The 26,247-nt window shown below is 41.9% G+C and overlaps 1 protein-coding gene and 2 long non-coding RNA genes across 7 annotated transcripts; 1 reads left to right on the top strand and 2 right to left on the bottom strand.

Annotated features, from left to right (window-relative positions):
* Positions 1–1,246: 1,246 nt before the first annotated feature.
* Positions 1,247–13,225, bottom strand: LOC103988939 (chloride channel protein CLC-c-like). Of its 5 annotated transcripts, none has more exons than XM_009407627.3 (7): positions 12,932–13,224; positions 11,759–11,959; positions 10,723–10,900; positions 8,969–9,231; positions 8,516–8,785; positions 7,259–8,390; positions 1,247–1,462 (listed from the first exon to the last, which is right to left on the bottom strand). In XM_009407627.3, exons 1-7 carry the CDS (start codon positions 13,138–13,140, stop codon positions 1,373–1,375), a joined length of 2,343 nt encoding a protein of 780 aa, XP_009405902.2. In that variant the 5' UTR covers positions 13,141–13,224; the 3' UTR covers positions 1,247–1,372. The 5 variants fall into 5 exon arrangements, with proteins under 5 accessions (XP_009405902.2, XP_018682625.2, XP_065010636.1 ...); XM_018827080.2 differs by lacking the exon at positions 1,247–1,462 and adding an exon at positions 6,420–6,659; XM_065154564.1 differs by lacking the exon at positions 1,247–1,462 and having other exon boundaries at positions 7,080–8,390; positions 11,759–11,816; positions 11,897–11,959; positions 12,932–13,111.
* Positions 13,226–20,071: 6,846 nt separating this feature from the next.
* On the top strand, positions 20,072–21,253 carry LOC135639483 (uncharacterized). Its single transcript, XR_010496965.1, has 2 exons — positions 20,072–20,627; positions 20,943–21,253. It is a non-coding gene; the product is annotated as an uncharacterized LOC135639483 (long non-coding RNA).
* Positions 20,750–22,927, bottom strand: LOC103988938 (uncharacterized). The gene is made up of 3 exons (XR_671996.3): positions 22,825–22,927; positions 21,369–21,448; positions 20,750–21,180 (listed from the first exon to the last, which is right to left on the bottom strand). It is a non-coding gene; the product is annotated as an uncharacterized LOC103988938 (long non-coding RNA).
* Positions 22,928–26,247: the final 3,320 nt, after the last annotated feature.

The following is a 26,247-nucleotide window of genomic DNA, read 5'->3' as shown; positions in this document are numbered from 1 at the left end:
TGAGAAGGTCATTTTCTCTAATTTACCAAAATATCTTCGAATGAGATATATTAAGGGGTATAAATTCTCTTCTAGATAATACGCAATCTTCTTAAGGAGGTCCCTCATTCTAAGATCGATTTCTTGGAGTGGGTTGAGAGGATCGCTCATCTTTTGTCAGCTTTTTCCCAATCATTTTCTTTTTTCATATCATTAAATATTCATCCACAATATATTAGTTAGTTTTTTGCAGCAATTTTAGATAGATGGTTAAAGAGATGAAGATGTTGATAAGCATGAACAAACAGATATGGTCTTAAAATCTCTTAGTGTAGTCTGATAAAAATTTATTTTTCATTTAGTGGATTGTCAAGATGGAGCTATAAACTTTTCGAGAAATTTGTAATTCATAAAGTTGAACTCGAGCTCTTTACCAAGTTGACCAAAGGAGTTGATCGATATCGAGGTTGATGTGTTTACCATTTTGGAGCTATACCATAAAAAGTAATTCTAAAGAATCAACAAGTCGATGCATGTAAGCCACAAAAATCACTATTTACTCAAATGGGTTCGAAACTCCCATCAAAGGTTTCTAAGTTCACAAGGTAAAATCGTAAGGAATCAGTTCCTCTTAGATATTATGAGAAAAATAAGATTATAGATAGGCTAAGATGTTGTTGGCTCATTCTCCTATCTTTTATCTCTTATCCTCGTGACATTGATCTATTTCAAAAAGTTGTTCTTTCACAATAGAAGACATATCAGAATACACCTCAAACTCCTTTAGTGGTGATACAAGCTTCTCTTTCAGGAAATGCATCCCAAGGGACTTTTTGCCTTATTAGCCATGACACTAGCGGACCGAGTAGAGCCAACACCAGCAGCGTCATACCTGACCATGGAGCAAAACTTGCATTTTAGATGTTACGATAGGTCAAGTCACAAGATTAAGCAATACATACAAGACAATTGACTTGATTGGTTTCATCCATATCGACTATATTGCTAACAAATAACTTCGAAACCAACAGCACATCTTTACTACCTGTCCAACTACTCAATTACAACTTTCTTGCGGTTAATAGAAGCATCGGGCTCTGATTAATGTAAGAGTGTCTTTACAGTATGAAGCAAAGACATGATGAAGTAATGCAAAGGAGACGGAGGAAATGGTCTACGAGTTCTTCATGAAAGTATGTTTCGAAAGTATCACATATCTTTCTATATATCATCATATCACCAGCTAAACAGTTTGCAGCAAGCACCATCCAATCAATTCCGTTAAGTTTCATTGATCTTTTTGCCCCCCCAAAGAAAAAAATCACAACAACAAAAAGGATAGTTATCAAGAAATATGACAGACAAAAAAGAGAGCAAATTGCAACACAGAGGCCTATTTGTGGGGATGGATATGGGGAAATAGTCCGAGGATGTGCTCCGACGTGAAGTCATGTCGTGTAAGAATTCCTACAATAGGAGGCCTCTGCAAGCAATCAAGTAGGTGTATCAGTGCACCATAAAGAATTTGTTTGTGCAGAGTTATGCATGAAGGAATAATGTTAATACTGTAGTTACCAAAGATCTCCGGTCATCAAAATAAACTGACCCAACCGGTCACAGATTTATATATCAACAAGCAAAGGAATTCATAAATTGCTCAAATCAAGATGTAAAGCAATCCTTTCTCCACAATGAGAAGGTAGATATATAGACTATAAGACTATGAAAAAAAAGTATCATCATCATTAAATTAGCTAATTGTGATTAAAAAACAGAAGTATGATTTTATTTCTTTCTACCTACTTTTTCAGTATATCGGGCATCAAGTAGTTACAAAATTACCTTGGATATAAGAAAACAAAAAAAGGTAGGGAATGTGACTTCTATAATCAAAAGAAAAATAGATAGAAATAAGATGACAAGACTTTTTTCTTTTGCGTAATTTTTCAATTCTAATTTTGAAAAAATAGAAAATAAGACAGTAGCAAACATGTCACTTTTTTGTTTTGTGGGATCTTTATATGGTTATCCTTGCAAAGTCTCAAATGACATATTTGCCTCTATAAATTTTAATGTAGCATATATTCCCTCCAGAAATGTTCCTCATGTTAACATTCATTAAAAAAAATGGCACTCAGGTCAATCATACCAACCATGAATAGCAATAGATGGTTTGAATTAAAATAAAAAAATAAAAAAATAAAATACCTAATATATTTTTTCTATACTCACCTTCATAATGATTTAAAGGACACTTTTAAAGGGCATCAATGCCAATTAAAGCTACGAAGCCTCCACTTTAATGGTTAGCTCTTGGAAATTAACCTCAAGGGTATAAAAATAAGTATTTAAGTTTTAAAGATATATTTGCTATCGGTGATTTAAAAATGTGCTCGGGCGCTCACCTAGGCACTCGGGCAAGGCAAGGCGAGACCCGAGTGCTCGCTTCACTTTCAAGCGAAGCGTTTTAAAGAGGCGTCGCCTGGGCGCTTGCCAGAGCCCAGGCTCTAGGCGCTTCGGGCAAACGCCTGGGTTAAACCAGGTGATCAAACCAACGTTTTAGGTCTGGTTCGATCTCCAGTACTTTAGTTGGTTCAGTCGAACTAACTAAAGCACCAGTTGTCTCTGTCCAGCCCTAACCCTACTCATTACCATTGTCGTTGCCACTGTCGTTGTCGCTGCCGCTGCTTGCCACTATCGCTGCTCGCTACCATTGCCATTGTCGCCGCTCATGCTCCCGCTCCCACTGCCACTGCTCGCTGCCGCTACCACTGTCGCTGCTCGCTGCTGCCACCGCTGTCGCTGTCGCCACTCCCGCTCCCACTGCCGTTGCTCACCACTACTGCTGTCACCGCTCCCTCTCCCGCTACCACTACCTCCTTACACTCCCGCTGCCACTACCGCTTTCTCTTTTCTCAGTCAGCACCCCCTTACACTCCTCTTCCTTCTTCTCTTTCTGTATACTGTTAACAGTATACTAGTAACAATAATGTATTTATATTTATTAGATTAATAATATATTATTTTAATTTTAATACTATTAATTTTTATTTATTTGAAATTATTGTTAGGTTTCAAGAGAAATGAAGTGTACAGAGCAACTCAATAGAGTCTCCAATAGTATCAAAAAAAGATCCTGCATAGAAGTACAATTATATGAAGGATCCGAAAGATCCTAATGCAATGACTTGTATATTCTACGATAAGACTACTAGAGGTGGTATTTTTCGTGCAAAACAACATCTAGTAGGAAATTTCAAGAATGCAACAGCTTGCAAAAAGTGTCCACCTAAGATAAAAGAAGAGTTACTGAGTTATATGAATAAAAAGAAGACACAAAAGAATGAATCTTACGGGAATTTATCAGAAGACAATGTTGAACATCTCAAGGATAGAAGAAGAAGATTATTCTATGAGTATTAACCTAAGTGAGAAAAAAGTATATATGTTTCAAGGGTATTAACCGAAGTTATGAGTACTAAGAAGGGTAAAAAAGGATCGATGGATCTATATATGTTTCAAGGATCCCAGAAGCAACAAGCTGGAGACTCAAAATTTAGACAAACAAATATAAGTGATGCTTGTGATAAAGAAATAAGAAGAATAATTCAGCACATTGCTCGCTTCTTCTATCAGGCTGGTCTTCCCCTTAGTACAATTCGTTTAGACAGTTTTAAGGATATGATTGAAGCTATTAGAAGATACGGTGTGGGATTAAAACCTCCAAGTTATTATGAGATACGAGTTCCATTGTTGTAAAAAAGTTGAATTATATAAATGACTTACTAAAGGGTCATAAAGAATCATGGGCAACACATAGTTGCTCTATTATATCAGATGTTTGGACTGACAGGAGGCGGCGCAAGAGTATAATTAATTTTATGGTTAATTATTCTTTAGGGACTATGTTTGTGAAGTCAATAGATGCTTCATCTTTTGTAAAATCTGGAGACAAGATATATGATTTACTGGACAACTTCGTGGAAGAAATTGGAGAACAAAATATCATTCAAATCATAACCGACAATGAAAGCAACTATGTATTAGCTGATAATATTCATCTTTTAAAATTTTTAATTATTTTATCTTCAATTAAATGTGTTAAACTCTTAAGTCTTATCATTTTTGTTATCCTTTATCTCAGGTAAATTGCTTGAAACAAAAGAACAACACTTATATTGGACTCCATGTGCAGCACATTGTATTAATTTAATGTTGAAGGATATTGGAAAGATCTTAAACATCAAAAAAACCCTAGAAAGGTTAATTTTTATTGTTGGATTTCTTTATAATCATATTAGAGCTTTGAATATGATGAGATATGGTGTCACTCGATTTGTTACTTCATTCTTGATATTACAAAGTGTGCATCATCAAAAACATAATCTAAGAAACATATTTACCTCTAAGAAATGGGTGACAAGCAAATGGGCAAAAGAAACAAAAGGCAAGAGGGCTACTGATATCATCTTAATGCCATCATTTTGGAATCATGTAGTTTATACATTAAAGGTAATAGTCCCTCTTGTTTGAGTCCTTCGGTTGGTGGATAATGAAAATAAGCCTACAATGGGATAAATTTATGAGGCTATGGATAGAGCAAAGGAGATGATTAAAAGGTCTTTTAATGAAAATAAAGAAAAATATAAAAAAAAAATTTACAATCATTGACGAAAGATGAAATTATCAACTTCATCGTCCCTTACTTGTAGTAAGATATTATTTGAACCTTGAATTCTTTTATAAGATTAAATCTGTTGGATTTGATATAGAAGTTTTGGATGGGTTATATCAGTGTGTTACAAGATTAGTTCCCAACCTTAAGGTTCAAGATAAGATTATTCATGAATTATCTTTATATAAAAATGCCGAAGGTCTTTTTGAAATTCTAATGGTCGTTCGATCCAGGACAACTATGCCTCCAAGTATTAATAATTTGATATAATTAATTTCATATATATTATGTTACTATGTTATTGCTAATAATAACATAAATTTTACAACTGAATGGTGGAGTCTATTTGGAAATTTCACTCCGAACTAATAGCAATTTGCTATCAAAGTACTTAGTTTAACATGTAGTGCTTCGAGTCGTGAGAGAAACTGGAATGTCTTTGAGCATGTAAGGATCACTAAATATTTTTATTTTAATTAATTAATTTATTTAGATAGATGTATTAATATATTTTTAAATTATATGATATGACATATTGACTCGAAGAGAAGAAATCGGTTGGAACATCAACGATTGCGTGATCTTGTTTGCATAAAGTATAATCAAGCTTCGAAGGCTCGTCATTATTTGTAAAATAGAATTGATTCAATCTCATTGCAAGATATTGATGATTCAAATGAGTGATTGGTAGGAAAAATGGGTGCTAACTTGCAAGATGCCGAAGACGAGCTTATATTTGAAGATGATAGATTGACATGGGGAGATGTGGCAAAAGCTTCAAATGCTGGAGAATTATAAACATATAAAAGACAGATAACAAAGAGAAAAATGAGTGCAAAAGTATCAAGCTCGGCTCCTGCTATTATTGAAGACATAGAGAATGAAACATATTTTGATGAAGAGGAATGAGTCGAAGGACAAGAGGAAGAGGACGAATTCAGTAAAGATGATTTGTGTGAAAATGACGATAATATTGATTATGATGAATGACTTTGATGTAAAATTTTATTGCTTTGAATTTTGAAACTTTTTGTTAACGTGACATTGTGATTTTGTATTTTAGATTTTCTTAATTTAATAATATATTTTTATTTAAAATTTTAAATAATTATATTTATTAATTATATTATATATTTTTATATTTTAACTCTTTGCTTCGCTCGGGTGAGCGCCTAACGTCTCGAGCGTTTTTGGACCTTGACGCTTAGCACTTTTTAAATCATTGTTTGCTACACTTAAATGTAGATGGTTAAATACAAGAATCACTTACGAGGGATTATGAGTGCCTTATTTATATTATAAGGATTTTCACTGCACTAAAAAAAAAGAAAGATCATTTTTATGTCAGCTTAATAAATCAAACTACAAGCTAATCAAATTTGTTGGTCATATTTTGATGTAGTTTATCTTGAATTTGATGTGCAATGAAAGCATACTGTACTCTAGATCAGAACTTGCCATTAGTTTTGACCATAAAGGAGATAAATGAGAAGAAATGATTAGCTGAATTTTATTAATAGTGAATATAAATTTACATACACAAAGAAAGATTATAAAATATGATAATTACATGATTTTCTAAATTAATAATAAATATAAAATATTCGCTAAAGCATTTCATGATTTAAAAGATCATGTTGAGATCATGATCTTTATCGATATATTATCATAAATTCTATAATTTAGAATCATGATAATATAATATCAAAATATTGAGAGGATCATGATAATCTTATCATAATTTATTTTCCTCAATAATATTTTTCTAATAATAAATTCCTTTTAATACAAATTGGATTCATAAAAGAAGGGCTTCACCTGGAAGTCATTGCTCTTATTTTCCCTTTCTGTTAAGCAAAACTAGGTTCACCCATCCTACAGCGGCAGCTCGCAAGATGGGCACCAAGAACTGCTGCTCTCGCCATATGATTGTTCCACTGGACTCTAATATGTATCTTCCACCGACTCCTCAGCAAGAAATATTGTTGATCACTTCCATACTTCACTGAATGTCAAATTTGCATGAATTTGCAGGAAAAGCTAAAGATTTCATGCTTCAAATGTCAAGCAACAGATAATAGGGTTTCAAAGTTTTTAACAAACATAATGGTATATGTGACTAAATTAAGTTAAAGAAAAAAAAGATGACATTGAAACCAAGGTATGTAATACCGAATCGTATCGGTGTTTCGAGGTTGGCTCAGTACGGTACGGTATCGACGTATCGAGCGGTACATCAGGGCGTACCAAATGGTATACCAGAGCTTACCGAGCGATTTCCTCTTACTGCAGTACTATAGCACGGTCCGTCCGGTAACGGGCGGTCCGCGTACCGATATGTCGTCGAACCAGTACGTACCATCCGTACCGGGCGGTACCATTCGAAATTACATATCATGGTTGAAACCCACATCAACGGGCAGAATGAAACTATATCAAACATGTCCATATGATGCAGTATATTTGTGAATAAGTTTATAATAGATGTCATTGAAAATTTGCAAATACAAAAACATTTGAAATAGTGAAAGTATGTGTAAATATATACATATATGATAAAGTCGCATGTGTATATATTTTCATGAAAGGAAAGGGATTTCTTACCCCTGGAGTCTTTGGCACAACACAAAGATGCCTAAGCCCAAGCTCTCTGAATAGGACAGCAGCTTTGGCCAATGACATTGTCTCAACCACTGTGTAGGGTGATCTATTTGTAATTGGATGGAGATCAACAAACATATCCATTTCCTCTTCGAGGATATTCAAGTCTTCAAACTTCAGTCCTTTACCCGATCCAGCTTTAGCAAAATCGAAGGCACCAAACCTTTGTAAGATCTCTTTTACCCCAGTCTTCACCCTTTCCCTCGTAAATCTCTTTCCTTTCAGCAAAACGAGCAAATGAGATCGCAACACTAGCCCAACCAACTCAGGAGCATCTGAGAATGGGGGCTCATCAATCACTGGAAATCCATTATGACCAGTCAATCTTAATGCCTCTACTATGTTTCCCACCTTCTCCACGCCAGAAAAGGTAATGAGAGGCCCTGAGACAACATCCCCTGCAACCAAGTGCCTCATGTAAGGCTCTGCATGAGCCTCCATGTAAGGCAAGCCCTTCATCATAACAATCTGGTCGTAGACTCCCTTGTTAAAGCAATCAGCGACGGTCTTGGATATAAGAAGAACTAGCATAACCAATGAGAGCATTAGAAGATCATTAGTCAGTTCGAGGAGAATAACACAGACAGAGACTGTCATTCTCATAGTTCCACCAAGAAAAGATGCCGATCCAAGAAGGGCAAAGAGACCGGCATCGAGATCCGAGATGGGACGCAAAAGAGTCCCAATGATTCGACCATAGGTAGCACCGGCAAGTATAACAGGAATGAAGAGACCAGAAGGTACAGCAACGCCATATGTCACAAGTCCGAGGCCGTAAATTGCAGCAAAAAATAGAAAAAGAGTAGACGTATGGAACTCATTACTAGTGCCACCACTGAAGAGATTACGGATGGCATCACCATTGGTGTTGAGGAACAGTGAAGCAAGATCATTGTAATAACCTGGGGGACAATGGAAATTCTTGAAGTTTCCTGAGCGGCCAACGGTTGGGCACTCCTCTTCAAGATCCTTGGGGCATGGAGTGCACTTGGCAAGCCAAGGTAGCCCGTAGGAGCAGCAAGATGTGAGGATCGATATGGTGATAGTGAGTAGAATCTTGAACGGAGCACCTTTCCTGCAATTAAACGAATTTGTTTAAGCTTTCAAGTCGTGATTAATAGACAAGTGAGAGAGTTCCTACAAAAGAGTGGTACGATTACTAACAGTAATATGCTAATATCTAAAACATTAGGAATTTACTCGTTTATAAAGCTGTAAGTTCGAAGGATCCTGTCGAGCAGATAATTGAAGAGGGCTCCGAATACACCTCCAATGACTCCAAGAACTATTACAGCTATCAAATCAGGAGTACTGTATGTGGAAACATTTGAACTGATATCAAACATTATTAATCCTCCCTTGCCAAATAGTCCACATTTTCCACTGCGGCAGTACTCTATTAAGCCTCGCAATACTACAGCTACAATAGCGGTTGTGAAGAATGTTCTCCACAGAAGAGCACTCCGCCACCTGAAGACAGAGAAAGAGAAAAACCTTAATAAGAGTCTATTGCTGCTAAAGTGAATGCCATAAGGTTCATTTTGATCTATATATACCTGGCAGCTGATTGCCTAATCAAAATCACCTACGCTGATCTTAATATCACAGTAATAATAGTGGGAAGCAATAATAGTAAATAACAAATAACATTACCAAGAAGCTGCTTCTTCAAGAGCAAAGAGAACACCACCAACAGGTGCTCGGAAAGCAGCTGCTACTCCTGCTGCAGATCCACAGGTTATGAGATCTCGTCGATCCCTATCACTTTCGAAGTATCTGAGCGATGTCCATGTTAGATGATACTTGCGAGATCCACCCTGTCCAAGTAAGTTGGCAATGCATGCTCCTGTATGTACCATAGGTCCTTCCTTACCCAATACAAATCCGGCAGAAACCCCACCAATTGACCCAAAAATCTGGAGAATTGAGACAGTAAAAAGCACATATTGCTTTAGAAGTTCTTTTACTTCATATAACTAATATTTACTAACTTGTGTTCTTGGATGTTTCCTGCAAGATGTAAAATTCTGAAGCACTACTAGTTGTCCCGGTAAAATACTTGATGACAATAGGAAAAATAATATCTTTCACAATGTTGATTATAGATGATATTTCAATTTCCAGAATATATCTTATTTGAAGACCTTATCCAACCTTTACTCAATCATTCAAGTAAACTGGAAGATTTATTCGATTTGAGGGAGAATTTGGTATAGTGATTTAAAAAGGCGCTCGCCTAGGCACTCGGGCGAGGCTAGGCGAGGCCCGAGCACCTCGCTTCACTTCCAAGCAGCGTGCTTCAAAGAGGCGAGTGCCCAGAGCTCGGGCATTGGGCGCTTCGAGCGAGCGCCTGGGTTAAACCAGGCGACTGAACCAGGATTTTAGGTCTGGTTCGATCTCCGGTGGTTAGTTGGTTCAATCGAACCAACTAAAATCAATATAAGCTGTCGCTGTCAAACCCTAACCCTACTCGTTGCCGCTGTCGCTCCTGCTCTCGTTGCTCGCTGCTCGCTACCGCTGTCGTTGTCACCGCTCCCGCTGCCGCTGCTCACTGCTGCCGCTACTATCGCCGCTCCCGCTGCCTCCTTACACTCCCGTTGTCGCTTCCTCTTTTCTCAGTCAGCACTCCCATATACTCCTCTTCCTTCTTCTTCTTCAATATACTGTTAACAATATACAGTATACTGTTAACAATATATTAATAATAATATTTATATTTATTAGATTAATAATATATTATTTTTTATTTTAATACTATTAATTTTTATTTATTTAAAATTATTATATATAAAAAATTATATTTAAAATTTTAAATAATTATATTTATTAATTATATTATATATTTTTATATTTTAGCGCCTCGTTTCGTTCGGGCGAGCGCTTAGCGCCTCGGACGTTTTTGGATCTTGGCACCTTTTGGCGCCTAGCGTTTTCTAAATCACTGATCTGGTAAACAAAGGATTCATGTTTATTTTAAAGCTTGGAACTTGAAATGAAAATTTTTCAAATAAGAAGCTTCCTAAACAAACAGATGTGTATCTTTGGAAACCCCTACAGCAAGGCAATATGATGGGCTGTGTTGAAAGCTCTAGGGCAAGGTAGTCCCTAGAGAGAGATACAAAGAATCTGTAGGATATGTATGATCTGTCTCTTGTGGTGAAATGTGATTTGAACATCTTGTGGTGCTACTCAAGAGGGCGTTTTCACATTTTAATGTTATTATTAATTTGTTATTAGTCACAACTCGCAAAAATACCATTTAATAGATCCCTACTATTAATTGATTACAATATGAAAAGAAAGATGCTAGCTAGATTTAGACATCTAGCAGATGAAGTGAATGGATGGATTGACATGTCATTAACAAGAAGAAACTATTAAGACAATGAGTTTAAGTTAGAACTCACCTTCACGAAGAGCGTGCTAGGAGCTAGTATGGAGTAAGCATCAACTCCATTTAGATATGCTTTCACTTCAGGTATGCCAGACCCAGCGGCTGCAGGTGCAACATAAGCACAGAGTGCAGCTGCCGCCGCTGCCAAAATTAGGTTGATGCCACCATAGGCTAAGAACGCTGTAAAATACCTGTGCTGGAACCAAATCTACAGCAATTGCTTGTATAATGTTGTAACATGAAAAGCAAACTATTAATTTAAGATGCCAACAATAACATGTTTCACATAGAACCATCAATTTTGCTAAACCAGCTTAAGTCAATCCAAAAATAAAATTCTGTTAGTCACATGAAGATGAACAAAGATCAGTAAAGATAAAAGGCAGCAGAGTTAGGTTCCACTCTTACTTTAAGAGAAGAAACAGTGAGATTCTAAGAACTATGCCACAACAAACATAACCAAGAAATTCTGAATCCTTGTGGTCAACATGACAAAGAAGGATACAAGAAAAAAACTATGAGATATGAGATTCTAAGAAACATTCCACAACAAACATCACCAACAAGTTACAGATCATTGTGGTCATCATCACAAAAAGGAGAATTAGAAAAACTCTGATAAAAAGCTCTGATTCTCTGGTGATGGATCATGGCAGTATACTGGTTAATTAGTTTAGATCATGAGGAGTCTTCCCTTTGAATTTAATGCTTTGGAAAATTTTCATCTTGTCCATTTTTTTGGAAAAACTTTCTCCTCAATGGTTTAATTTTGTTAAGGCCAAATTAAACCATAAGCTGTTCTGACATTCTCAACAGAATAGTTCAACATGTAAAAATATTGAACAAAAGCTGATGCAACTGCCAAAGCTTTTTGATACAAAAACAACTGAGACTAATGAGTTATCTTTAAACCATCAACGAACATCTAATCGTATTATCATATTCATTATCGACATTTATCTAGTAGCATGTGCAAGCAATATTCTTCTTTATACAGCAGAGGAAAGTAATTCAGTCAATTTCGATGGCTTGGTGTAAGTTGGGCTTACCTATTCTCGAGCATGAGATTACTCGTTAGCAGCAATTTCAATCCAGCAATGTTCTCAACTGCAAGATTGTTAAGAAAGCCAATGATCCCTGTTGCCAATCCAATCAAAAGAGCAAGAGTCCACTTGAGGAGGACATACTGAAATATTTGAACTTTTTTCCTTGACCGCCAGTCTTGCTTGAAAAGATCATTTTCCACAATCCTTAGATGAAACAAGATAAATTTCTGATTAAACATATAATCATGATGATTATGACTCATTTTACTAAGATATAGATACTAAGCCTTAGACAAATTGCTCAACGTAAACTTGAATGCAACATTATTATTAATGAACAAGATAATTGGGTTGCAATATATGGGGCTAAAAAGAAGATTGAAGTGATCATACATATCTTATTTATGAAAACCCTCCATGAAATATTTTTTGGAAGACCATTCGGAATAATTGAATTGGTCGGACGGAGACACCTTTCTTAAAAACACTTATAAATGCTAGGAGATTCTCAAGGTGAGATAGGTCCAGGTGATTCCAAGGAAATCTCATGCCTAATAAGATAGAATACAGATCAAGTGCTATTGGACAAACTCCGGAATTTTTTGTAATCCAATTCAGGCAAATTGTGATATCATATTATTGATACAATTTTTCATATATTCTTACAGTATCAAACCATCTCTATGAACCTGACTGCACCATTACGGCGTGTTAATCTGCAGCTTTAGATGATTTGGCATTGACAATTAGCGAGTGACAGCTCGATTCATTGTCATTAGCAAATCAACAACAAAGATAGGGTATAGATCTGCTCGAGGGCTATAGGATCTTCATAGTTGGTATCGGACAAGCTCTATAATTTAGTGTAATCCAACCAATTCGAGTAATCTATGATCGCATATCATTGAATTAATCTTCCACATATTTTCACAGACATCAAACCACCCCTGTGGATCAAACGGCACCATTGTCGATGTCGCACCAGACTACTGGCTCAAGCCACCAACATGTTAAGCTGAAGCTTTTAGATGATTCACGTTGACACGACTCCTTATCTAATTCAACCAACAATTGGCAAATTTCTGTCATCGGCGAATCAACAACAATACTGCAACAAAGATGGCAATACTCGTACCGCCCACAAGCGAGATTTAATGTGAGAACAAAAGGTCTTACTCGTAGTCCAAGCTCTCGATGGGGCAGACATTAGCACCGACAATGGCGATCTGGGAGGTGGTATTCATGGTGCGCTTCCTCAGCAGCGGCTGCCTCACACTTCCTGCATCATTCTCATTCTCATAAAATCCTGATGCATTCCTTTCCATCTCCCTCCGTGCACCCTCGATGTTCTCTATGTCATTGCTCCCGCCGTCCTGAGTCTCCATTGCTCCTCCCCTCTGCCTCTCAGTGTCACACAAACATCAACGTAAAAGATCGTGATTTTTCACCAATAAAACAGCAGTGCCAACAGTTTTCGGAAACGTGCATATCAAGCAACCAGTGAGCTGAAATCTAGCAAGCGGTCATGGCTACGGTTCCATCTACGATGCTACGATCCAAATCATGAACAGGCACGTCCATGCTGACAAACCAGTGTCCATCAGCTATGGGAGAATAACTGGGGGACCCACGATTATATAATTGGTTAGCATTAGTAGCAGATTCGTTGTCAATAGGCATGAACCGGACATTGGCGCGTGGAGCCCATTTGCTCCTTACCGGTAGACCTGGTGGTTCCAGTCAGTGGAGGTACCAAGACGACAGGTAACAGACACTTAGACCCAAGGGCTTGAATGACAATTAACGGGACGACGAGGTATGATGGGTTAGAGCAGAGTGTCATTAACTTGGACGGCTAGCGAAGCGATGTCTCCAAATATTGTCTGGTTACAGAGTCCCTGAGACGGCTGGCATGTCCAAGGAAGAATATATGGCAATTGTATATGAATACGCAAATACTGTCGGTGAACAAAACTTAAAGAAATATCACCTCAACATTCTTACAATGTCAGTCAATTAATATAAATTTTAAATTAATCTTTTGAAACATATTTCTAAATATAATTTTATTCGACATTGCGCCAGACGATGGAGATTTCTTGATTTATTAGTCTGATAGCAGGAACAGAAACAAAAGTGAGGTACTTGATGACAAAGACAGCATGAAGTGAACTGCCTTCTTGGATTCCAAGGGGCATTCCAATCTGTGAGATAAGTGGTCAGTGTCATTTGTCCAACTTCATTGACCAATTTCTTTGATGTTTCAGTGCAATAGTCCTGTCCATGAGAGGAGAAGTTTTGGGGTCTCGTTCGAAGTAAAATTAATAAATTGATAAAACATCATGATAGAATTATAGATAAAAATTTAATATTTAAGGATCAATTATAGATTTAAGTAGTTGATTTGTTGAAAGAAAAAAAATTTCTAAAAATTTATATAAATTTAATAATCTATCCCTATTACGTCGGTGATAGAACCTGTTGATCTACTGTTAGTCGACAGACTTCAAGCCACCGTGGTTGCTATGGTGCCTCTCCTTCGTAGCTGTTCCCTGTAGTGTCGAACTCCGACCGTGCGATCTTTGTCGATCCTCGATGAAGCCTCTCTCTTCTCCCTTCACCAACGAAGCGCCCGCGCCGCCCTCAATCCACCTCGAGAAGGCCGCTAGCTTGTTCACCGCAACTCCTCACTACTACTGCTCCTCTGCTAATTTACCATCGTCAGAATCCACCGCTCCCTACTGTGACCTGCTCAACTTCCACACTTTGGACCAGACCCGCCACTTCCTCGACCCTCTTCGTGGCCACCACCCTTCTAACCTTCCTTACTCCTCCCTCTTATTTCCTCCTCCTCTCGTGCCATGGTTATCCCCTCCTCTTCCCTTCCTCGCCTCTCTTCGTGGCCACCGCCCATTGCAGACTTCCTGCCCGCGCCATCGAAATAGCGATTACGGCCCCCGGAAATGCCCCGATCACGTGGGTACAGGAGCTGCTGCGTTTCAAGCGGGATGGGACCCTTCCCCGCGACGAGGTAGCGGCTCGACGGCTGCGCCGTACGCACGCGTGGTACGCCGAAGAAGGTGGCCGGCTTTATAGGCGGTCCTTCACCTATCCCCTCTTACGGTGCCTAGAGCCGGAGGAGGCCCAGACGGTCCTGGCTAAAGTCCACGAAGGGGTCTGCGGAGAGCACAGCGGAGGGCGAACCCTGGCGCACAAATTGCTTCGCCAGGGGTACTACTGGCCGAGCATGTGCCGGGACGCAAAAGCTTACGCTCAGCGTTGCGGCGCATGCCAAGAACACGCCCGCGCGCCCCGACAGCCCGCTATCCCTCTCAACCCCGTCACGTGCGCATGGTCGTTCGCGCAGTGGGTGTTAGACCTCCTCGGCCCTTTCCCGTCGGCTTCGGGACAACGGAAATATATCATCGTGGGGGTAGATTACTTCACAAAGTGGGTCGAGGCCGAGCCATTGGCGACGATCACGGAGCACCAAATGGAGAAGTTCGTATGGAGAAACATAGTGACTCGGTTCAGGGTGCCCAGGGCCATTATTACGGATAACGGACCGCAGTTCGCGGGCAGAAGGTTCAGGGAGTTCTGCGCAGGTCATGGCATCCAACTAAGGTTCAGCTCGGTAGCACACCCTCAGACGAACGGACTAGCAGAGGTGACCAACCGATCCATCCTGGACGGACTCAAAAGAAGGGTGTCCGCGGCCCGGTCGACCTGGGCCGACGAACTCCCTAGCGTCCTATGGTCACTACGCACCACACCCAAGACCGCGACTGGGGAATCCCCGTACAGCCTGACGTTCGGAACCGAGGCTGTCCTTCCGCCCGAGGTAACCATCTCCACCCTCCGGACGAGGAGCTTCGTCGAGGAAGTTTCGAACGAAGGACTTCGCGCCAGCCTCGACATGCTCGAGGAACGACGCGCGGACGCGCACCTAAAGGCCCTTTCTTACCAGAGAGCCGTCGCAAGGGTCTACAACAGGAAGGTACGACCTCGACCGATAAAGTTAGACGACCTAGTCCTCCGAAGGACCGAGGTCAGCAACCCAGCCCGAGCCAGGGGGAAGCTAGCCCCCAAGTGGGAAGGACCTTATCGGGTTGTAGAGGTGATCCGGCCGGGTACGTACCGACTCACATCGATGGACGGTTCTCGCGTACCGAGAACATGGAACATCGGGAACCTCAAGAAGTTTTTCGTCTAAGGCAAAGAAACCTTTTCGTTTGAAGAGGTAGAACTTCTTCGTTCAAAAGTTTTTCTCCCAAAGGACGGAAGCCTTCGTCTAGGAAGAGAGGAGGGAGTTGATAAAATGGAGGGGAAAAAGCCTTTAAGAAACCAAGCCAAGATACAGGACCCGACTTACAAAAAAATCGACCGACTGGCAAAATAAAATACAGGACCCGACTTACAAAAAATCGACCGACTGGCAAAATAAAATACAGGACGCTTTTTCTTCATTGCTCAGGCTCCTCCAGGCGATCATCAAAGGGAACCTCCTCGGGCATATCCACCCCCCGGTCCTCGGGGTGAGGAGCGAAGGGGTTCTCCTCTACCTCAAGACCGGGGTGGCAAGCGCGGAAGCGGGAGGTGGCGATACGGTAGCCGTACTCAAAGGACACCCGCCCCGTCCGCGTAAGCCCGAGCTCGAACCCCTCCGACTTCTTGTAGGCCTCGAGGAGCTCTTTGTCTCTCGCAGGTCGAAGCCGGGTCTCCTCCTCCAGCACCTCCGAGGCCGACTTCGCTTCGGCCTTCGCCTCCTCTAGCGCCTTCGAGGCCGACTTCACCTCGGCCTTCACCTCCTCCAGCTTCTTGCTGAGGGAACTCGCCTCCGTTTTCACCAGGCGGAGCTCTGTCCGTTCCACCCTTATTGTCTTCTGGAGCCCCTCGTTCGCCTTATTGGAGGCCTCAAGCTCCGATCGGAGTCGTGCAGCCTCCGCTTCCAAATCCGCCGCCCGCTGCTCGGCAGCCGCCACGGCCTCCGGACCAGAGCCGGATCGAACCTCCTCGACTTGGCGGACGAGCTCGGCGTTGCGGTTGGCAAGGCCCCCGATGACCCGGCCGGCGTCACGCACCCTGTCCATCAGGGCCGTCGCATAATGGAGCCCCTGCGCGAGGAAGATTGGGTCAAGAAGGCCGGCGCCGGACAGACAAGCCCTGAAAGCGAAAACGTACCCAGACCAAAGACTGGGCGGACTTATTGAGTAGCACATCCGAAGGGTGGGTGTACAGGTCCCGAGCCATGTCAGGGTGAAGCGCGCCTCGGAGAAATGCCGCGGAGGGATCTCCACCGGCCCACACCCTATCTCCTCGGGACAGGCCTTCCCAACGGGCCACCAAGGGCTCGGCGGCCCCAGCAAGTGGGATCTCGCTCGCCAGCCGTGTTAGAAACGGCTCCCCGTCTCCAGCCGGGAGTCGGCATAGGTCACGCACGGAGACAGGGCGCGGGCCCTTCCCCGACTAGACCCGGCCCCGCCGCGACGGGGGCCTGCCTCAGGGCCCCTCGACGGGGTTGTCTTCGCCCGCTTCGAAGGACGCTCAGCCTCGACCTCCAGTGGGGCGGCCTCCGTGCCGGGCTGCGGGTCGCTCGGCTGAGTTGGGAGAGAAGGTGCCGGGTCGCCCGACGTAGTGGGGTGAAGAGGTTGCGGCGCCTGAACCTCCAGGAACGACCGGAGCTTCACCATTTCTGCAAAAGATGGAACGGGTTAGTACCTAGAATCAGCCACGCCAAAACCCCAATCCAAGCACCGTTAAACGTACCCAGAGGCACCGGGCTAAGGCCCGCCTCGACCAGCCACTGTTCGGTCATGGCCCGGATGGCCTGCGACTTAGGGAGGATCTCTCTCAGCCTCCCCAACGCGTGGCGCTCCGCATCGCCCAAGCAGGGGGTGGTGTTATCGATCGCCCGCGCGGACCAGCGGACTCCGAAGCCCCAGTCCTGCTCACGGCTGATATAGAAAAACCTCCCCTTCCATCCCTTGTTGTTGGAAGGGGCACCCCCCACGCGAAAGCCCGTTCGGGCCGACAGGAAGTAGCCCCCCAAGCTCTTGCAAAGATGGTAACAAGAGAGAAAGAGATCGAGGGTAGGGGTGATGCCGACATAATGACATTCCCCTAGGAATGCCACTAGGTAACGCCAGGAGTTCGGCGTCACCTGAGACGGCGAGATCCGCCAAAAGGACAGGCAAGACACGATGAGTGGATGGAGAGGAAAGCGCAAGCCCGCTTCCAGGGCATCAAGGGATAGGGCGAAGCCCCTCGGGACGGGATCATACGCCCTTTGCCCCGGCTCGGGGGCGCAGAGGATACAGTCCCCCGGGATATGATAACAATCCCGGAGTCCTTCCAGCAAAGACCCGCTCACAACGGAGTCCAGGTCGTATGGCCACATCAGAGCCTCGAGGGCTCGTGCTGCTTCTCCGTCAGAAGACTCAATGGGGGACGAAGCGGGGTTCCCCTCTCCAGCCCCGAGGATAGGGGGGGGGGGGGAGGGGATGGAGAGGAAGAAGAGGACGAAAGGGACAAAGGAGGAGAAGAGGACGACATCCCAACTGACCTTAGGAGGAGGAAAAGACTACGCAGGAGACCGGGAAGAGAGTCGGGGAGGCAACGGCAGAGCTCGAAGGAGGAAACGTCGCAGCAGAAGATAGAGACAAGCTTCGGCGTCCGCTATTTAAGGGTGATGTCCCGCCAGAATCAAGGCCCCTTCGCCTCCCAAGAACGGACAACAGCTCACCCACACACGCGCCCAGCCATCGCGTCGCATCGGAAGACACCAAAAGGCCCTTCGCCTTAATGAAGGCATGACGTGGCGACCCCGCTGAAGCGGCAGCAGCCGGGCGCCTCGACCTCAACAACGAGCCAACCCGCCCTTTCTCGAGGCGGGATTAAATACGGTAACTTTTCGGCCCCCACCGTCGCCAAAAATCAAAAGCAAGGCCTCGACTGCACGCCTCCCGAGACCACGCCTGCGCGGCAACCCGCATGCTCCGTGCCCCTCGGCTGAACGCCTCCCGAGACCACGCCTGCGCGGTAACCCGCCTGAGCCGTGCTCCTCGGCCCTCGGCTGCACGCCTCCCGAGACCACGCCTGCGCGGTAACCCGCCTGCGCCGTGCTCCTCGACCCTCGGCTGCACGCCTCCCGAGACCACGCCTGCGCGGCAACCCGCATGCGCCATGCTCCTCGGCCCTCGCCTCCCGAGACCATGCCTGCGCGGTAACCCGCCTGCGCCGTGCTCCTCGACCCTCGACTGCACGCCTCCCGAGACCGCGCCTGCACGGTAACCCGCCTGCGCCGTGCTCCTCGGCCCTCGGCTGCACGCCTCCCGAGACCACGCCTGCGCGGTAACCCGCTTGCGTCGTGCTCCTCGGCCCTAAGCCGCACGCCTCCCGAGGCCACGGCGGCACTATAACCCGATCGCATCATACTACCCGACCCTTTTCGGCTCTATGATCATCAAGTTTGGCCCCGTCCGACCGACCCGCCGACAACTCGCCCCTTAGACCCGCGTGGCCAAGTCACCCGGTGACGGGAGCCATGCCTCGGGCCCCTCCTTGCATGCGAAAACCGACGCATAGCTCCTTCCGGGGGGGGGAATATGATAGGGGTAAAAACGAATAGGACATGACGCACCGGATTTGACGTAGCACTGCCCCACGACAACCGCCCCAAACGGCGCACCACGCCAAGGGACATGCATTAATACCAGCGTAACGCACACCCTCACCGACCGTACCCGCACGGCCTCGTCTTGTTGACCCCGTACGACCGGACAGAGCAGGGGAAGGCGTCGGCCAAGGTTTGCCACACCCTACAACTCGACCTTACCGCGCAACGCCCACAACGGCAACAGACGCGATCAGGAGTACGGCTCTGCCCCGGCGGGGTAACGTCAGGTAACATCGAGCTCACATATAAATACCCACGGGCTCCCAGCCGGCGAGGTAAGCAGACAAACACCCGATTTTCCCCTAAACTCCCCTCTACACCACTAACTTGACCGTTGGAGGGGTCGGGCCGAATCGCCGACCCGACCTTTGTGCAGGTATTCGGGGAAAGCCGACCCAGCAGCGCGGAGCATCCCGGCCTTATTCCCCGTGATCGGCCATCCCGAGATCTCAAGCCTGACAGCTTCGCCTGATCCTAGTCGTTCGGACCCCTGAACCAGCCGCGTCGACCCCCAGGTCACGGCTAAAAAAGTTACTTACCGTAACACTTTCCATGGCCATTCTCTATCGTCGCCGATCTTCCTCATCGACGGAGTTTAAGCGAGCCGAGTGTCTGCCTCTTCTCTCCTGATCTGTCTTGTCACAGCTATCGCCTCCTTCTCCTCCCTACATCAGCATCTTCTCTAACATTGCAACTCCATCGATTACCGCTCTCTTCTCAAGTGCTCATCTCTGCACCAAACGCCTTGCCCTCGACGCCCACTGCACCCTCCCCCCCTTTTTTTTGCTTTAGACCTTGGCACCTCTACCTCGTCGACCGCCAATCCCTCCTCCATTAACGTTGTTCGCAAATTCACAGCATTCAACACAACTCTCCCACATCTCTACTAATATGTTGTTGTTGGTTTTCTCCGAGCAACCTCCTCTCGACGAAGCACTCGCCCCCTTCGTCCTTCGGTGGCTCCTCTTTACCATCGTCAGTCCGTTCTTCCTCACTAACGAAGCACTCTCTATCTCGAAGTACTCTCTGTTGACGAAGCAGTTCCTCCTCACCGATAAACGTCCCCCCTTCCTTGTTGGCCGACAATCCGAGACCTAGTTCTGCTGTTGCGAGTTTTCCTTCGGCGAGCGATGGTGACCTTGGTTTCCCCCCATCCAAGGAGTATCTTGCCTCTACTACGTCCATAAGCTTTCGTCCGTAAGTCATTTCAATTACAACGATGTAAGATTGACATCTTTCATAAAAACTCAATCTTACAATAGTATAATAAAAAATTATGATAAAATATACATAAAAATCTAATATTTAAGAATGAATCATAAATTTAAGGAATTGATTTGATTACGTGATTTGAGTCCATGATTAAAAAAAAATTCTTCATCAAAACTTATATAAATGTTCATTTCCTTGATGAATAAAATCAACCTCTTTTATGATCTATTTCTCAATTCAACACAAACTTGTATCTGTCATCTGAGCTGCCACTGACATGAGCACTACTAGGTTGTCCAGAGAGGCATAGATCACCACCAGGTTCATCTGGCTGAGACTGGTCCATTGGATGGAAACAAAGGGCAGACCATATTTACTTCGTGCAACAAATGAAGATAATGGAGACAATATGTCATATATGATCAATCAGTATCACTACTGACCAGCTTTCACCTATTTGTGGTTACTTTTAGGAGACTGCAACTGTTCACAGAGAGCATCATTTAGTTATGTTCCACTTGCACTTTCGGCCATGTACCTGCAAAACATTCAGTGAAAAATCCCATTCAACTAGAGCTTGGAAATACAATCCTTTCAGAAAATTCATAGCATGGGTAAAAGATTAATGTCTTCAAATCCAGATTTAAATAAATCCTGATCAAATCCTGTGATTTCTGTTATACAATTAAAACTTCAATTTACTAATTTCCAAATTCCCATTGTTACCTGTGTTGCAAACTACAAAGCCTTTTCAGTTGCCTTCCAAAGAACTTCTTTAAACCTTCAGGAGATATAAGGCCTGGTCCCTGGGAAAATTGAGATCAAAAGACGTAAGAGAACTGTAAGCTTTCAATGTAGTGAAAAAGCCTCGAAATTCCAATCAGGTGGTGAGCTGCAAGAAAAGATCGTGCATACCGATGACATAATTTAGCTAATAATTTTGAATTAATTCTATCCCAATATGATTCGATGAGATAATTTTGAATTAATTTATTGAGTCTGAATCATTATCTCAAAATACTTAATCCCAAGTTAATAGTAGACCGAGATATAAGAGTATCCATGAAGAGACTAACTTGAGAGTATTCCAACAATAAATTGTTCAACAAGTTACGTCTTGACACAAATGGCTCTGAATGTTGGTGGAACAATGTAAAAAAAAGACCGTAAAGACATATCTTTGTGAACTAACTTTCACATGATCTTCAAAGAAACACTGAAACAGCATATCGATGTAAAACAACTCAATCTAGAGATAGTCACTTGATCTTTTCAAATGCTATGATTATGATTCATCAAACTAAATATGAAGTTTCAAGATTAAAGGGATAAGAAGATGGTAACTAGAAAAGGACATCTTGAGGCCAACCATGATAAAAAAAAAAAAAAAAAGGCATGCTAAATACAACATGTTGAGGAAATTGGCAGTTTTGGTTCTACTTCCAGTGAATTTTGTTCATAAACAAAATGTCACTTGAATATAGCTTGTCATGATATAGGATATTAGGCACTTCAAAATTAGGCGGATAACATGAGAATGCGATCAGATAGCAACATGATCATTGTTTGCCAAAAAAAAAAGAGAAACTGATGACATGAGTTTGATCCAACAATCATAAGTCCTCCGACTGGTACTTAATCAAGTCTGCAGGCACTTCCATATTGTCTTTAGACATTCATATGAAAATTTTGGAGGTGTTCTCATCAAATAGATTTGCGCAAAAGCTAAAGCTAACAACAACTACAACATCAAATTAACCCAGTAATACTCAAATATTAAAAGAAATACAACTTTTTTAGTGTACAATCAGGTAATTCATCAATAAAATAAACAAAAAGCTCACTCGCACACGATAAGAGGAGAAAGTCTTTAAACTCATTTTCATACAAAATATCTTGATTAATGTCTTTTATAAAATTAAGGAGAAAAATGCTCTTTCTTCCTTTTACATGAGTAGAAAGGTAGAACAAACACATCATAAGAAACAACCTAATCGAACGGATCAAGGACAACAAAAAGATCCAAAGAAGGTGCCACATCGACTACTAAATCGACGACAAATATGACCTATTTCACTCTTCACAGTATTCCTCGAGATTCAAAGATCGCAGTGAATGGAGAAGATTAAAAAGAGACCCAAACAGCGAGAGTCAAGAGAAGAAAGAAGGAAAGAGCCAAGACCTCGATGCCCGCCCTCTGCATCTGTTGCCTTCTTGGAGATTTTAGGGTAGAAACGAAGCTCCACGGAAAAAGGGAAAATTACCTTCGAGACCGACATGTGAACTTACCGTAGGTTTATGATGAGCAGATGACGTCCTTTTGTGGTCGTGAGAGCGCGTGTACCAGTGGGTCCATTAACTGTCGGTGATCTAAAACCGCGTAACGGACACCTAAAAAAACGATATGCTGCCGATTTGGCCGTTATAATCATTCCAAGCTGTTATCGGTCGAGTGTTATATAACGTGCAACGTAGCGTTAACCGTGTAAATCGGGTGTTATTCAACAGTCATAAACTCAACACTAATATTTTCGATCGTTGTGTGATATCACCACAGACTTGTAACGTAAGGACTGATTATGAGGCTAAATAAGCATCATAAATTTTATCCTAGTAAAAAAAATATATTCATTTGTACTAAAAAGATTTATTTCTATTCTTAATAATGGGGATTGCTTTTAGGTTAAAATATTCTCCTCTAACTTAAAATATTCCACGGAGGATTGAGACAAAAAAAAAAAAAAATTTAAAAACTTTTCATTCCATCTTCGATCTTTCTTGATTGCCATTTATATTTGTCATTTATATCAATGTTAATGTCATACATCTATTTTCTCGAGTATTTAATCTCATACAATACTCTTCACTTTGTTTCATGGCTCACCTGAGATACATTATCCATCTGTCTTAAGTATTCAATGATAAATTTAGATTCCTAGTTCTTTAGAAAGCACTTTGATAGACAATGTCTAAACATTTTTTAAACAAAGGATTGAACCCTAGCGAAAAGAACTCGAGGTAGAAGGTGGTTTGATAGCTTAAAGTTTTTTTTTTTTTTTGGCACTGCCTCCCCACTTCTTCATAGCTTTCCAACATTTTGCATTGTCAAATTTATCACTATTTTCTTTGTAATATGGATTTTGATGTACTTTATATATATTTTTTCTCTTACCGTATTGCACTATCTTTTCGAGACATGGAATAAGCTCTTTTATATGTCTGGCACCAAAGAGCTTAATTGGGAAAAGATTATAATTTTGACAAATCTTATACTATCAAACTGTTGGGTCCAACCCGGTTTGAACAATTCGACCTATTGATCTTAAATCATTAATTGAGGGCAGCAAACAAGAGAAAGGGTTTAGTGTCGTGCAGTGAGGGTGCGCGGTGAACGTGTGCGCGGCATGCAGAGAAAAGAGTAGAGAAAAAGTAAGGTTTTTGAGTTTTCTGTTTAACAATCGGTGACCAAACGTTGTCAATTTTGATCCAAATTTTATGTGAAGAATCTTTGCAACAAACTCTACAATCCTAACAATGTCGATCTATAGTTTACCATCTCTAAGGTACTTTCCTGCTATACCCACGTTGTGATCCATATATGTACTATTCTTGAGCCAAGATCTATGATCTTGATGTTATTGTGATTCTCTGATTATTCTAGAGAAAACCTATTGTAAACCTATTATCATTACTATTGATAGTAGAAGTTTGAGGTGGACTACGGTCCCGTGATTTTTTCCACATTGGGTTTTCCACGTTAAAAGATTTGGTCTCACTGTGTGATTGATTTTTTGCTCTATTGTTTATATTGTGTTGGTTGATATTTTCATTTAGATATCAAGTTGGTATTTTGATGAGAAACCCATTTTGATATATAAATAGGGAAAAGAATATTCCGTTTTAATAGGTTTTTTCCCAATAAGTGGTATGAGAGCAACAGGTTGTTTGGTGTTAGTTTTTCTTGTATGATTGAAATGAAGCAGTCAGATGGTATGATTAAATTGAACTCATCAAATTATTCCACTTGGAGGCGTTTGATGGAAGATTTGCTCTATTGCAAATATCTGTATAAGCCTATCAAAGTTAAAAATAAACCTTCTACTATGGATGATGAAGAATAGGAAGTTCAACATAGAAAAGCTATTGTCTATATTAGAAGATGGATGGATATAAACTTGCATGAGCATATTTCTGATGAAACCAGAGCTGATGTTGTTTGGCAAAGGTTAGAAAACATCTTTGTAAACAAAACAGTGGGAAATAGAATTTCTCTCCTCAGAAGACTTGTAAATTTGAAGTATAAAAATGGTGGTAACATTGTTGATCACATAAACCTATTTCAGAGTCTTGCAAACAAGTTGGTTGCTATGAAAATGAATATAGATGATGAGATGCAAGGATTACTACTTCTCAGTTCTTTACCAAAAAGTTGGGAAACGTATGTGGTGACAATTTGTAACTCCATGCTAGAGGGGACTCTAACTATAGATATAGTTAAATACAGTTTGCTAAATGAAGATGCTAGAAGGAAAGAACAGAGTGAATCTTCTTCTAGGGCATTTGTTACTAAAAAACAAGAAAGACGTGGAAGAAGTCATAGCAAAAATCCACATGGTCATAGAGGAAGATCTAAGTCTAGAAGAGATATCAAATGTTTTCACTATAAAAGGCCAGGTCACATGAAGAAAGAGTATAGGTTTTGGAAGCGAAAATAGAATGAAATGAAGAAAAATGAGAAAGATACCAATACAGTTGCTACTGAAGGTAATATCACTATTGTTTGTGATGAAGGTTGTGTTAGTCTTGTAGCTCAGGACAGTAATTGGATAATTGACTCTGGTGCTTTATTTCATGTTACTTCTCATGGTGATTTCTTTAGATCTTACACTGTTGGTGATTTTGGTAATGTTAGAATGGGAAACAGTGGTACATCTAAGATTGTGGATATTGGAGATATTTGCTTGGAGACCAGTATTGGGAGCAAATTGATACTCAAAGATGTAAGGATGTTCCAGATATTCATCTTAACTTGATATCTACAGGTAAACTTAATGATGAGGGCTTTGCACATTATTTTGGTGAAAGTAAATGGAAACTCACTAAAGGTTCTCTGATTGTGGCAAGAGAAAAGAAACTTAACTCTTTTTATGTCATGGAAGCTAAGCTACACAAAGAAGAGATTAATGCAATTCAAAAAGGTGAAAGTATAGATCTTTGGCATAAGAGACTTTGACATATCAGCGAGAAGGGACTTCAAACTCTTGCTAGAAAGCAATTCTTACTAGAGTTGCAAAACCAGGTACTCGATGTTTTCAAGGAGTTTCATGTCAGTGTTGAAAGAGAGATTGGCAGAAAACTAAAGTGTATTCGATCAGATAATGGTGGCGAGTATAGGGGTTTTTTTGAGAATTATTACAGGTTTCATGGAATCAAGCTTGAGAGAACAGTTCCTAAAACTCCTCAACAGAATGGTGTGGCAGAAAGGATTAGGTGTATGCTTTCCCACGCTAAGTTACCAAAGTCATTTTGGGGGAGGCTATGAGAACTACAATTGATCTGATAAATCTTTCTCCATCAGTTCCTCTGAAATGTGATGTTGCAGAGA

Source organism: Musa acuminata, chromosome BXJ3-6 (assembly GCF_036884655.1).
Source record: "Musa acuminata AAA Group cultivar baxijiao chromosome BXJ3-6, Cavendish_Baxijiao_AAA, whole genome shotgun sequence".
Taxonomy (NCBI): Eukaryota; Viridiplantae; Streptophyta; class Magnoliopsida; order Zingiberales; family Musaceae; genus Musa; species Musa acuminata.
The sequence above is the reverse complement of the archived record's forward strand: the minus strand, read 5'-3'. Positions and strand labels throughout refer to the sequence as shown.

Coding starts and splice junctions, on each gene's coding strand:
- LOC103988939 (XM_065154561.1), bottom strand. CDS start 13,140: ATGGAGACTCAGGACGGCGGGAGCAATGACATAGAGAACATCGAGGGT. Junction 11,960..12,931: donor ATCGAGAGCTTGGACTACGA/GTAAGACCTTTT, acceptor GTTTCATCTAAG/GATTGTGGAAAATGATCTTT. Junction 9,232..10,722: donor CTAGCACGCTCTTCGTGAAG/GTGAGTTCTAAC, acceptor TCAATTCTCCAG/ATTTTTGGGTCAATTGGTGG.